General features: G+C 53.3%; 1 protein-coding gene across 6 annotated transcripts in view; it reads left to right on the top strand.

Annotated features, from left to right (window-relative positions):
* The first annotated feature begins 1,201 nt into the window (after nt 1–1,201).
* Nucleotides 1,202–13,292, top strand: part of ints8 (integrator complex subunit 8) — a 72,343-nt gene continuing 60,252 nt past the window's right edge. For 2 of the 6 annotated variants that reach the window (XM_078397166.1, XM_078397160.1), the window contains exons 1-2: nt 1,225–1,355; nt 9,690–9,837. In XM_078397166.1, the coding sequence (XP_078253292.1) occupies nt 9,708–9,837 (130 nt within the window). In that variant the 5' untranslated portion in view covers nt 1,225–1,355; nt 9,690–9,707. Of the gene's footprint in view, nt 1,356–7,355; nt 7,450–9,689; nt 9,838–13,292 lie in introns of all 6 variants that reach the window. The other 4 variants (XM_078397162.1, XM_078397163.1, XM_078397161.1 and 1 more) reach the window with 4 other exon arrangements.

The following is a 13,292-nucleotide window of genomic DNA, read 5'->3' as shown; positions in this document are numbered from 1 at the left end:
ACGACGCTTTGCTGGGATCGTCTTTCTGCCCGTTGAACCTTCTGGTGGTTTCCTCCGCGCAATTCGCCGAACCCAGGCTTCACACGCTAGGTAGACAAGCCCTAAAGCCGCTGGAACCAACGACTTGCCGACTGTACATGTGGCATGCACACAAGACAGTGGAGACATCGTGGGGGCGGGGGTAGTCCTGCGGCTGATCCCACGGCTTGGGGGGACCGTCGAGACCGGGGCGGTTCTCTCTGGGCGGTGGTCCGTAGCCCCACGGGCGGGGAGGGGAGCGCCGTCCGCTGCTCCTCCTCAGGCCCCGGGTACGGGCCCCAGGCCGCCGGCTCAAGTCTCCCCGGGGCGCCGGCGAGGCTTCCAGTCGCCTCCAACCCGGCTGCGCTGCCCCCAGGAGGCAGGGTCGTCCTGGCCCTGCCCGCCCGCGTTGTACGAGGAGTGGCGGCCATGGCAGTGCGGCGGGGCGAAGCGAAGGCGGCGGCTGCCGGAGGCCCGCGGTAAGATGGCGGCACCCACTCCATGGCCGACTCCGCCGCCGCCCGCTAACTGGACCGGACGCTCGCTTCCCTCTCCCTCAGCAGTAGGCAATGCAAGTCAGCAGCATGCATGCAATGCAAGTCAGCATTAGGCAATGCAAGTCAGCATTAGGCAATGCAGGTCAGCATTAGGCAATGCAGGTCAGCATTAGGCAATGCAGGTCAGCATTAGGCAATGCAGGTCAGCATTAGGCAATGCAAGTCAGCAGCATTAGGCAATGCAAGTCAGCAGCATTAGGCAATGCAAGTCAGCAGCATGCATGCAATGCAAGCCAGCAACGTGTCATGCAAGTCAGCATGGATGCCATGCAAGCCAAGAGCGTGCAAGTAGTATAAGAAAATAACTGCAGTGCAATGCAAGTCAGCAGGAGGCAATGCAAGTCAGCAGTGTGCATGCAAGTCAGTCAGCAGCATGCATGCAATGCAAGCCAGCAACGTGTCATGGATGCAATGCAAGCCAGCAACGTGTCATGGATGCAATGCAAGCCAAGAGCGTGCAATGCAAGCCAGCATGGACGCAATGCTAGCCCGTGGACATGTGAGCCAGCCGGGTCGCCGCGGGGGCGGCACCAGCAGCAGCAGCAGCACCAGCAGCCGCCACCGCCGCGCGCTCCGGGCCAGTCCGCGCGCGCGCTCCGGGCCAGTCCGCGCGCGCGCTCCGGGCCAGTCCGCGCGCTCCGGGCCAGTCCGCGCGCGCGCTCCGGGACAGTCCGCGCGCTCCCGGCAGCGCGACCAAGATGGCGGCGCCGAGACCGAGGCCGTGAGTGAGAGTGAGGGGCCCTCACCGCCCCCACAGCCGCCCTCCCTGGGTGCGGGCGGGTAGGCCCCACGTCTACACCTCCCCCCTCTACCCCTTCATTCTCTACCCCACTCAATCCTTCCCTCTCTCTCCCCTTCCCTCTCTCCCCTTCCCTCTCTCCCCTTCCCTCTCTCCCCTTCCCTCTCTCCTCTTCCCTCTCTCCTCTTCCCTCTCTCCCCTCTCCCCTCTTCCCTCTCTCCTCTCCCCTCTCCCCTCTCTCCTCTCCCCTCTCTCCTCTCCCCTCTCCCCTCTCTCCTCTCCCCTCTCTCCTCTCCCCTCTCTCCTCTCCCCTCTCTCCTCTCCCCTCTCCCCTCTCTCCTCTCCCCTCTCCCCTCTCCCCTCTCTCCTCTCCCCTCTCTCCTCTCCCCTCTCCCCTCTCTCCTCTCCCCTCTCCCCTCTCTCCTCTCCCCTCTCCCCTCTCTCCTCTCCCCTCTTCCCTCTCTCCTCTCCCCTCTCCCCTCTCTCCTCTCCTCTCTCTCCCCTTCCCTCTCTCCCCTTCCCTCTCTCCCCTTCCCTCTCTCCCCTTCCATCTCTCCCCTTCCCTCTCTCCCCTTCCCTCTCTCCCCTTCCCTCTCCCCTCTCCCCTCTCTCCTCTTCCCTCTCTCCTCTCCCCTCTCCCCTCTCTCCTCTCCCCTCTCCCCTCTCTCCTCTCCCCTCTCTCCTCTCCCCTCTCCCCTCTCTCCTCTCCTCTCTCTCCCCTTCCCTCTCTCCCCTTCCCTCTCTCCCCTTCCATCTCTCCCCTTCCATCTCTCCTCTTCCCTCTCTCCTCTTCCCTCTCTCCCCTTCCCTCTCTCCCCTTCCATCTCTCCCCTTCCATCTCTCCTCTTCCCTCTCTCCCCTTCCCTCTCTCCCCTTCCATCTCTCCTCTTCCCTCTCTCCCCTTCCCTCTCTCCCCTTCCATCTCTCCCCTTCCATCTCTCCTCTTCCCTCTCTCCTCTTCCCTCTCTCCCCTTCCATCTCTCCCCTTCCATCTCTCCTCTTCCCTCTCTCCTCTTCCCTCTCTCCCCTTCCCTCTCTCCTCTTCCCTCTCTCCCCTTCCATCTCTCCTCTCCCCTCTCTCCCCTTCCCTCTCTCCTCTCCCCTCTCTCCCCTTCCCTCTCCTCTCCCCTCTCTCCCCTTCCCTCTCTCCTCTTCCCTCTCTCCTCTTCCCTCTCTCCTCTTCCCTCTCTCCTCTTCCCTCTCTCCCCTCTCCCCTTCCCTCTCTCCTCTTCCCTCTCTCCTCTTCCCTCTCTCCCCTCTCCCCTCTTCCCTCTCTCCTCTCCCCTCTCCCCTCTCTCCTCTCCCCTCTCCCCTCTCTCCTCTCCCCTCTCCCCTCTCTCCTCTCCCCTCTCCCCTCTCTCCTCTCCCCTCTCTCCTCTCCCCTCTCCCCTCTCTCCTCTCCTCTCTCTCCCCTTCCCTCTCTCCCCTTCCCTCTCTCCCCTTCCATCTCTCCCCTTCCATCTCTCCTCTTCCCTCTCTCCTCTTCCCTCTCTCCCCTTCCCTCTCTCCCCTTCCATCTCTCCCCTTCCATCTCTCCTCTTCCCTCTCTCCCCTTCCCTCTCTCCCCTTCCATCTCTCCTCTTCCCTCTCTCCCTTCCCTCTCTCCCCTTCCATCTCTCCCCTTCCATCTCTCCTCTTCCCTCTCTCCTCTTCCCTCTCTCCCCTTCCATCTCTCCCCTTCCATCTCTCCTCTTCCCTCTCTCCTCTTCCCTCTCTCCCCTTCCCTCTCTCCTCTTCCCTCTCTCCCCTTCCATCTCTCCTCTCCCCTCTCTCCCCTTCCCTCTCTCCTCTCCCCTCTCTCCCCTTCCCTCTCCTCTCCCCTCTCTCCCCTTCCCTCTCTCCTCTTCCCTCTCTCCTCTTCCCTCTCTCCTCTTCCCTCTCTCCCCTTCCCTCTCTCCTCTTCCCTCTCTCCCCTCTCTCCTCTTCCCTCTCTCCCCTTCCCTCTCTCCTCTTCCCTCTCTCCCTTTCCCTCTCTCCTCTTCCCTCTCTTCCCTCTCCCCTCTCCCCTCTTCCCTCTCTCCTCTTCCCTCTCTCTCCCCTTCCCTCTCTCCCCTTCCCTCTCTCCTCTCCCCTCTCTCCCCTTCCCTCTCTCCCCTTCCATCTCTCCTCTTCCATCTCTCCTCTTCCCTCTCTCCTCTTCCCTCTCTCCTCTTCCCTCTCCCCTCTCCTCTTCCCTCTCTCCTCTTCCCTCTCTCCCCTTCCCTCTCTCCTCTTCCCTCTCTCCCCTTCCATCTCTCCTCTCCCCTCTCTCCCCTTCCCTCTCTCCTCTTCCCTCTCTCCCCTCTCGTCCTCTTCCCTCTCTCCCCTTCCCTCTCTCCTCTTCCCTCTCTCCCTTTCCCTCTCTCCTCTTCCCTCTCTTCCCTCTCCCTCTCCCCTCTTCCCTCTTCCCTCTCTCCTCTTCCCTCTCTCCTCTTCCCTCTCTCCCCCATCCCTTCCTCTCCTCTTCCCTCTCTCCCCTTCCCTCTCTCCTCTTCCCTCTCCTCTTCCCTCTCCCCTCTTCCCTCTCTCCTCTTCCCTCTCTCCTCTTCCCTCTCTCCTCTTCCCTCTCTCCTCTTCCCTCTCTCCTCTTCCCTCTCTCCCCTCTTCCCTCTCTCCCCTCTCCCCTCTCTCCTCTCCCCACTCTCCTCTCCCCTCTCTCCCCTCTCTCCTCTCCCCTCTCTCCTCTTCCCTCTCTCCTCTTCCTCTCTCCTCTTCCCTCTCTCCTCTTCCCTCTCTCATCTTCCCTCTCTCCTCTTCCCTCTCTCCTCTCCTCTCCCCTCTCTCCTCTTCCCTCTCTCCTCTTCCCTCTCTCCTCTTCCCTCTCTCCTCTTCCCTCTCTCATCTTCCCTCTCTCCTCTTCCCTCTCTCCTCTCCTCTCCCCTCTCTCCTCTTCCCTCTCTCCTCTTCCCTCTCTCCTCTTCCTCTCTCCTCTTCCCTCTCTCCACTTCCCTCTCTCCACTTCCCTCTCTCCACTTCCCTCTCTCCGCTTCCCTCTCTCCTCTTCCCTCTCTCTACCCTGCCCCCCCCTCCCCGCTCTCTCCTTGTGCCCTGTGTTCTCCCTCTATCCCCAGCTCTCTACTGTTTTCTTTCTCCCACTTTGTCCTACCCTCTCCCTCCTTCCTTCCCTCCCTACCTCCTTCCTTCCCTCCCTCCCTCCTTCCTTCCCTCCCTCCATCCCTCTTTCCTTCCCTCCCTCCCTCTTTCCTTCCCTCCCTTCTTCCCTCCATCCCTCCTTCCTTCCCTCCCTCCCTCCTTCCCTCCTTCCCTTCCTCCCTCCTTCCCTCCCTCCTTCCCTCTCTCCCTCCTTCCTTCCCTCCCTCCCTCCTTCCCACCCTCCTTCCCTTCCTTCCCTCCCTCCCTCCTTCCCTCCCTCTTTCCCTCTCGCTGCTCCCCTCTGTGGGTCGGTGTGGGGAAGTTGGGCTGAAGGGCATGTTTCCAGTTTCTTCGCTGTATGACTCTATGGTGCACTGGTGGTACAGAGAACGAATGTTTAGGGTGATGCATGTAGCGTCAGCCAGGCAGGCTGTTTTACCTGGATGGAGTTGAGCTCCTTGAGTGTTGGTGCAGTATTTGTTCAGAGTGAATTCTGCCAGGCTTCTGTCTTGTAGATGTTGATGATGGGGAAACTCCAGGATAATGCCAGTGAACATTAAGTGGATGGTAGATACAAAATGCTGGAGTAACTCAGGAGGACAGGCAGCCATTCCTTCTCACCAGAGATGCCTGCCTGTTCTGCTGAATTACTCCAGCATTTTGCATCTATCTTTGGTTTAAACCAGCATCTGCAGTTCCTTCCTACACATCAAGTAGGGTGATTATCTTTTTCAATGGCAGGGCACATGGTGCACATATTATCCTCAAATTAATCAGCCCATGCCTAAATCTGAGTCACAGTCACACTGCATGAAAACTGCCCCTTCAGCCCAACTTGTCCACAGCGACCAAGGTGCCTTGCTAGTCCCACCTGCCACCTTCGGTGCAAACCAGCATCTGAGGTTCCTTCCTGCACATTCACTCTAAACTTATCCAACCTTTTGTACTTGTCTAAGTGTATTTTAAATGCTAAATGTAGTACCTGCCTCAGCTACCTCCTCTGGCAGCTTGTTCCCTATACCCACCACTTTCTTAGTGAAAATGGAGACCTTATTTGGGTCTCGTTGTTGGTATTAACGGTTTACTTTCTGAGGAATGGCCTTTGTGGCAGAAGGAAAGTCATTGATAAAACAACTGGAGGCAGTTGTTCCTAAGACTGACTCGAAACGTCATGGGGCTGAGATGATTGACCTCCTACAGTTAGAGCCCGTCTTCCTTTGTGTGAAACACGAGCATATGTGTGTTATACTATGATGACCATGGACTTGTTCTACCAGAGTACCTTAGTGCCACAGTCGATAATTGAAGTCTAAAGGCATGCCTGTAACCTCATCTTCAGCAGACCAGCAATCCCCGCACACTAACACTATCCTACACTGGGGGATTTATATCCTAACACTAGGGATAATTTGCGATTTTACCAAAACAATTAACCTACAACCCTGAACGTCTTTGGAGTGTTGGAGGAAACCGGAGCTCCCGGAGAAAACCCACACAGGTCACGGGGAGAACATACAGACAGCACCCATAGACAATAGGTGCAGTAGTAGGCCATTCGGCCCTTCGAGCCAGCACCACCATTCAATGTGATCATGGCTGATCATTCTCAATCAGTACCCCGTTCCTGCCTTCTCCCCATACCCCCTGACTCCGCTATCTTTAAGAGCTCTATCTAGCTCTCTCTTGAATGCATTCAGAGAATTGGCCTCCACTGCCTTCTGAGGCAGTGAATTCCACAGATTTACAACTCTGACTGAAAAAGGTTTTCCTCGTCTCCGTTCTAAATGGCCTACCCCTTATTCTTAAACTGTGGCCCCTGGTTCTGGACTCCCCCAACATTGGGAACATGTTTCCTGCCTCTAACGTGTCCAACCCTTTAATAATCTTATACGTTTCGATAAGATCCCCTCTCATCCTTCTAAATTCCAGTGTATACAAGCCTAGCCGCTCCAGTCTTTCAACATATGACAGTCCCGCCATTCCGGGAATTAACCTAGTAAACCTACGCTGCACGCCCTCAATAGCAAGAATATCCTTCCTCAAATTTGGAGACCAAAACTGCACACAGTACTCCAGGTGTGGTCTCACTAGGGCCCTGTACAACTGCAGAAGGACCTCTTTACTCCAATACTCAACTCCTCTTGTTATGAAGGCCAACATTCCATTGGCTTTCTTCACTGCCTGCTGTACCTGCATGCTTCCTTTCAGTGACTGATGCACTAGGACACCCAGATCTCGTTGTACGTCCCCTTTTCCTAACTTGACACCATTGAGATAATAATCTGCCCTCTTATTCTTACCACCAAAGTGGATAACCTCACATTTATCCACATTAAACTGCATCTGCCATGCATCCGCCCACTCACACAGCCTGTCCAAGTCACCCTGCAACCTCATAGCATCTTCCTCACAGTTCACACTGCCACCCAGCTTTGTATCATCTTCAAATTTGCTAATGGTACTTTTAATCCCTTCATCCAAGTCATTAATGTATATTGTAAATAGCTAGTCTGCCTGCCATTCTGAAAGGGACCCATTTATCCCCACTCTTTGCTTTCTGTCTGACAACCAATTTTCTACCATAGTCGGGTTTGAACTCGGATCTCATGCTGCAAACCAGCAATGCAATTAAAAGCAAATTATCAGTGTGTATATCACTAACAAGTTGGTTCATTTTATCCATCTACCATTCAGCTTTGTGGTGGTCATTAAGCAAGGTGTTTATTTTAGCGATACATTTGGCCCATCGAGTCTACTCGGCCATTCAACCATGGCTGAGCCATCTTTCCCCTCAACCCCATTCTCCTGCCTTCTCCCTATAACCCCTGACACCCGTACTAATCAAGCATCTGTCAACCCCCACTTTAAAAATACCCAATGACTTGTCCTCCACAGCCTTCTGTGACAATGAATTCCACAGATTCACCACCCTCTGACTAAAGACATTTCTCCTCATCTCCTTTCTAAAGGTACGTCTTCTTATTCTGAGGTTGTGCCCTCTGTTCCACGACTCTCCCACTAGTGGAAACATCCTTTGCACAAGAGAGAAAGCTAACTCTAAAGGTAATGAGCACATTTTAGGAAAATTGACAAGGGAGAGTCAGTGGATGTGGTGTACCTCGACTTTCAGAAAGCCTTCGACAAGGTCCCACATAGGAGATTAGTGGGCAAAATTAGGGCACATGGTATTGGGGGTAGGGTACTGACATGGATAGAAAATTGGTTAACAGACAGAAAGCAAAGAGTGGGGATAAATGGGTCCCTTTCGGAATGGCAGGTAGTGACCAGTGGGGTACCGCAAGGTTCGGTGCTGGGACCCCAGCTATTTACGATATACATTAATGACTTAGACGGAGGGATTAAAAGTACCATTAGCAAATTTGCAGATGATACTAAGTTGGGGGGTAGTGTGAATTGTGAGGAAGATGCAATAAGGCTGCAGGGTGACCTGGACAGGTTGTGTGAGTGGGCGGATACATGGCAGATGCAGTTTAATGTAGATAAGTGTGAGGTTATTCACTTTGGAAGTAAGAATAGAAAGGCAGATTATTATCTGAATGGTGTCAAGTTAGGAGGAGGGGGAGTTCAACGAGATCTGGGTGTCCTAGTGCATCAGTCAATGAAAGGAAGCATGCAGGTTCAGCAGGCAGTGAAGAAAGCCAATGGAATGTTGGCCTTCGTAACAAGAGGAGTTGAGTATAGGAGCAAAGAGGTCCTTCTACAGTTGTACCGGGCCCTGGTGAGACCGCACCTGGAGTACTGTGTGCAGTTTTGGTCTCCAAATTTGAGGAAGGATATTCTTGCTATGGAGGGCGTGCAGCGTAGGTTCACTAGATTAATTCCCGGAATGGCGGGACTGTCGTATGTTGAAAGGCTGGAGCGATTGGGCTTGTATACACTGGAATTTAGAAGGATGAGGGGGGATCTTATTGAAACATATAAGATAATTAGGGGATTGGACACATTAGAGGCAGATAACATGTTCCCAATGTTGGGGGAGTCCAGAACAAGGGGCCACAGTTTGAGAATAAGGGGTAGGCCATTTAGAACGGAGATGAGGAAGAACTTTTTCAGTCAGAGGGTGGTGAAGGTGTGGAATTCTCTGCCTCAGAAGGCAGTGGAGGCCAGTTCGTTGGATGCTTTCAAGAGAGAGCTGGATAGAGCTCTTAAGGATAGCGGAGTGAGGGGGTATGGGGAGAAGGCAGGAACGGGGTACTGATTGATAGTGATCAGCCATGATCGCATTGAATGGCGGTGCTGGCTCGAAGGGCTGAATGGCCTACTCCTGCACCTATTGTCTATTGTCTATTGTCTATTGTCTATTGTTTAGTGCCCACGTGCAGCTTCATTCGATGTTCTTTTTTGTCTGTTGTATATTCAACGAAGAACCACCGTCAGAGGTTGAGGGGAGAATTGATAGAAGTATTAAAAAATTATGAGAGACGTGGATGGGGTAGACAGAACCTTTTTCCCCAGGGTGGAAATGATCAACCCTAAAGGGCATAGCTATAAGGTGAGAAGAGGAAAGTTTAATGGAGATGTGCTATGCAAGTCTTTTTACACAGACAGTGGTGGAGGTCTGGAACACGTTGCCAGGAGTGATGGTGGAAGCAAATACAATAGTGGCGTTTAAGAGGCTATTAGACAGGCACATGGGAGTGCAGGGAGTAGAGGGAAATGGATCATGTACAGACAGATGAGATCAGTTTCAATTGGCATCATGTTCGGCACAAACATTGTGGGCTGAAGGGCCCGTTCCTGTGCTGTGTTGTCACGTGACAATAGAAAATAGGTACAGGAGAAGGCCATTCGGCCCTTCGAGCCAGCACCGCCATTCAATGTGATCATGGCTGATCATTCTCAATCAATACCCCGTTCCTGCCTTCTCCCCATACCCCCTGACTCCGCTATCCTTAAGAGCTCTATCTAGCTCTCTCTTGAATGTATTCAGAGAATTGGCCTCCACTGCCCTCTGAGGCAGAGAATTCCACAGATTCACAACTCTCTGACTAAAAAAGTTTTTCCTCATCTCCGTTCTAAATGGCCTACCCCTTATTCTTAAACTGTGGCCCCTGGTTCTGGACTCCCCCAACATTGGGAACATGTTTCCTGCCTCTAACGTGTCCAACCCCTTAATAATTTTATACATTTCGATAAGATCCCCTCTCATCCTTCTAAATTCCAGTGTATACAAGCCTAGTCGCTCCAGTCTTTCAACATGTCCTATGTTCTAAGGACCTTTTATGAGGGTGAGGTGAGGAGACTTAAATTTTACCTTGGTTTGACATCCTTTGTGCTTTCAGGACTAATACCGGAGCAGAATGAGTGCGGAAGCAGCTGATCGGGAGGCAACAATCTCCAGCCGCCCCTCTACTCCACCCCAGACCATCTGGTTTGAGTTTCTGTTGGATGAAGGATTGCTGGAAAAACACTTGCAGAAGTGTTATCCAGGTATGTCTGTGCGCCCTGCCTCAAGAAGATTGTGCAAGTCTCTTTTACAGCAGCTGTGATACTCTTATCACATCGTTAAAGTGGCATTTCCAAGGTGGTACCATTTGTCCAACCAGACCTGTCACTGTGCCCTTTCTACATCAGAGGCAGAGTGCTCAATGTCATAGAAACAGAAAATATGTGCGATTAGGCCATTCGGCCCTTCGAGCACCGCCATTCAGTGTGATCATGGCTGATCATCCAGAATCAGTACCCCGTTCCTGCTTTCTCCCCATATCCCTTGATTCTGTTAGCCCTAAGAGCTATATCTCACTCTCTTGAAAACATCCAGTGAATTGGCCTCCACTGCTGAGAATTCCACAGATTCACAACTCTCTGGGTGAAAAAGTTTTTCCTCATCTCTTATCAGTCACTTAGCAAAAATGAATTACAAAGGGATCAAAATGCACTCTCGCCCTTTAAATATTTCAGAAGTATTTCATTGTCTTATGTACCAACAACAGAACAGTGGAATTCGTAATTGCTGCAGCTTTACAGGCCTGTAAATGCAATAACACACAGATAATGTAGAATAATCATAGTTGTATGGCACAGAAAAGGGTCAGCCCAGCTCGTCCATGCCGACCCATCTAAGCTACTCTAGTTTAGTTTAGAGATACAGCGAGGAAACAGGCCCTTCGGTCAACTGGGTCCGTGCCGACCAACGATCCCTGCACATTAACCCGACCCTACACACATTATGGACAATTTTTACATTTACCAAGCCAATTAACCTACATACCTGTACGTCCTTGGAGTGTGGGAGGAAACCGAAGATCTCGGAGAAAACCCACGCAGGTCACGGGGAGAACGTACAAACTCTGCACAAACAGCACCCTGATCTTCGGCGCTGCATTCGCTGTAAGGCAGCAACTCTACCGCTGCACCACCTTTAGTCCTATTTGCCCACTTTTGATCTATATCTCTAAACCTCTCCTATCCATGATCCTACCCCAAAATATAATAAATTGCTAACTGCGATACCCAGTAACCATAATATTGCAAAACAAAACAAGGTCCGTAATGGAAACTCCAACGACGTACTGGTATGTAAATAAATGGGCTTGGTAAATGTACAAATTGTCCCTAGTGTGTGTAGGATAGGTTCATGTGTGGGGATCGCTGGTTGGCACGGACCCAGTGGGCCGAAGGGCCCGTTTCCGCGCTGTATCTCCAAAATAAAAAAAACTAAACTCAACAAACAGGACCTGGCCTATAGTCTGAAGAAGGGTCTCGACCCGAAACGTCACCCATTCCTTCTCTCCAGAGATGCTGCCTGTCCCGCCGAGTTACTCCAGCATTTTGTGTCTACCTAGTCTATAATAGATGTCAATAGTACAGTTTGTGGCAGGTCTCAGAACGGTCCAGCCCAGAATGAGACGAGTAGCTAAGTTGGTCCGGTCAGTAAATCTTTATTTACACGAGAAACCGCGAACAGCACACACCAGAGTTCTCTCTTTCTCTTTCTCTCTCTCTCTCTCTCTCTCTGTCTCTCTCTCTCTCTCTCTCTGTCTCTCTCTCTCTCTCTCTACCACAACTGTCCATCCACTCTGGGCCTATGAGCCGTGCCTTCAGAGCGGCCTTGAGATGACAATGAAACCGCTGCAACAAACCGTTAGATTGTGGATGATAGGCCGTGGTGTGATGGAGCTGGATCCCCAACAGGCGGGCCATCGCAGACCACAGTTCTGAGGTGAACTGAGCCCCCCCGGTCCGACGAGATGTCCACCGGCACACCAATGCGGGCGATCCAGTGGGCAGCGAGGGCTCGGGCACACATCGCAGCAGATGTGACAGCAAGTGGAACGGCGGAGGCCACCACGTGAATCGATCCACCACAGTGAGGAGGTGAGTGACCCCCCGGGACGGGGGAAGCGGGCCCACGATATCCACGTGGATGTGATCGAACCGCCGACGAGGCACAGTGAAATCCTGTACGGGCGCCCGGACATGATGCTGGACCTTTGACGCCTGGCACGGAATGCACGCCCGGGCCCAGTCACCGACCTGTTTGCCCAAGCCGTGCCGCATGAACCGGGCAGCTACCACGGTAGTCGTCGCCCGGATGGAAGGATGAGCCATGGATGGCGTCGAACACCCGAATAGCCCAAAAGGAGTGATAATGGCCGTCTTGGGCACGTCATCCGGGTGTACAGGAATCTGGTGATAGCCCCGCACCAGGTCGACCTTGGGAAAAGACAGAGCCGGCCAGATGGGCGGTAAAGTCCTAAATGTGTGGAATAGGGTACCGTTCCGCAGTGGTGGAGTCATTAAGGTGTCGGTAATCTCCAAAAGGCCTCCAGCCTCCGGACGCCTTGGGCACCATGTGTAATGGAGACGCCCACGGGCTGTCGGAGCGCTGTACAATCCCCATGCCTTGGCGATACGGAGCTGGTCGGGGGGGAAGCCTGCGTGCACGTGCGTAGAGTAGCAGTGCTGAGGTGAGGATACTCCATGCTTGGGGCTTGTCGCTGGGCTCTCCAGGGCACTGCCGACAGCCAAACGATCGAAGCACGGCCCTGCTGCGCCCTCCAGGTGTCTGTGGACCCCCGATCCACCGCGCCCATCTCCTGCCCACTGACCAGTCACAGCTCGTCGGCACGCCCCGCTAACGCCAGGAGGTCATCAAACTTCGCCCCAGAGAGGAGCAGGCGGATGTCGTCCGGCAACTGCTGCAGGAACGCGTATTCAAAGAGCAAGCAGGGCTGGTGGCCGTCCATGAGCGTGAGCATCTTGCTCGTGAGGGCCGGCGGCTTCCGGTCGCCGAGCCCGCCCATGTTGAGGATCCGCGCCGCTCGCTCCATGCGGCTGAGCCCGAAGGTGCGGAGAAGCAGCGCCTTGAGGCCTTGATATTTAGATGTCAGAAGGCTGCGTGTTCGAATCACGTCGGGGTGACCGATTGTGGCAGGTCTCAGAACGGTCCAGCCCAGAATGAGACGAGATGCTAAGTTGGGCCGGTCAGTAAATCTTTATTTACACGAGAAACCGCGCACAGCACTCACCAGAGGTCTCTCTTTCAGTTTCTCTCTCTCTCTCTCTCTCTCTCTCTCTGTACAACAACCGTTCAAAAAAACCCTTGACTCCACTAAGTCACCAGACCCTGCCAGTGGAGTGCCGAAGGTTCGCTCAGCAAGTGGCCTAACCAACAGGTGGCGCTGCACAGTCTTAATATTGTTTCATCGATGTGTAATCAGGCAAATGTAAATTGTAAAACAGTAGAAGTTATTAGGTGGCATGGTCAAACGCTCAGTCAAAGGAATGACTTCCATGGGGGCCTTTAAAACAGAAAAGGAAAATCAACATGTTGAGTAATTCCAAAGGGATATCTATGTGCTTATCTAAAGGCCAGGCACTTATCATTCACAGTGTAAAAATAAAAACTTGTCTCTTTAAACTTTGCCCCTCTCGCCTTAATG

This window comes from Rhinoraja longicauda, chromosome 4 (assembly GCF_053455715.1).
Source record: "Rhinoraja longicauda isolate Sanriku21f chromosome 4, sRhiLon1.1, whole genome shotgun sequence".
Lineage (NCBI taxonomy): Eukaryota > Metazoa > Chordata > Chondrichthyes > Rajiformes > Arhynchobatidae > Rhinoraja > Rhinoraja longicauda.
This window is presented reverse-complemented; position numbering and strand designations above follow the sequence as displayed.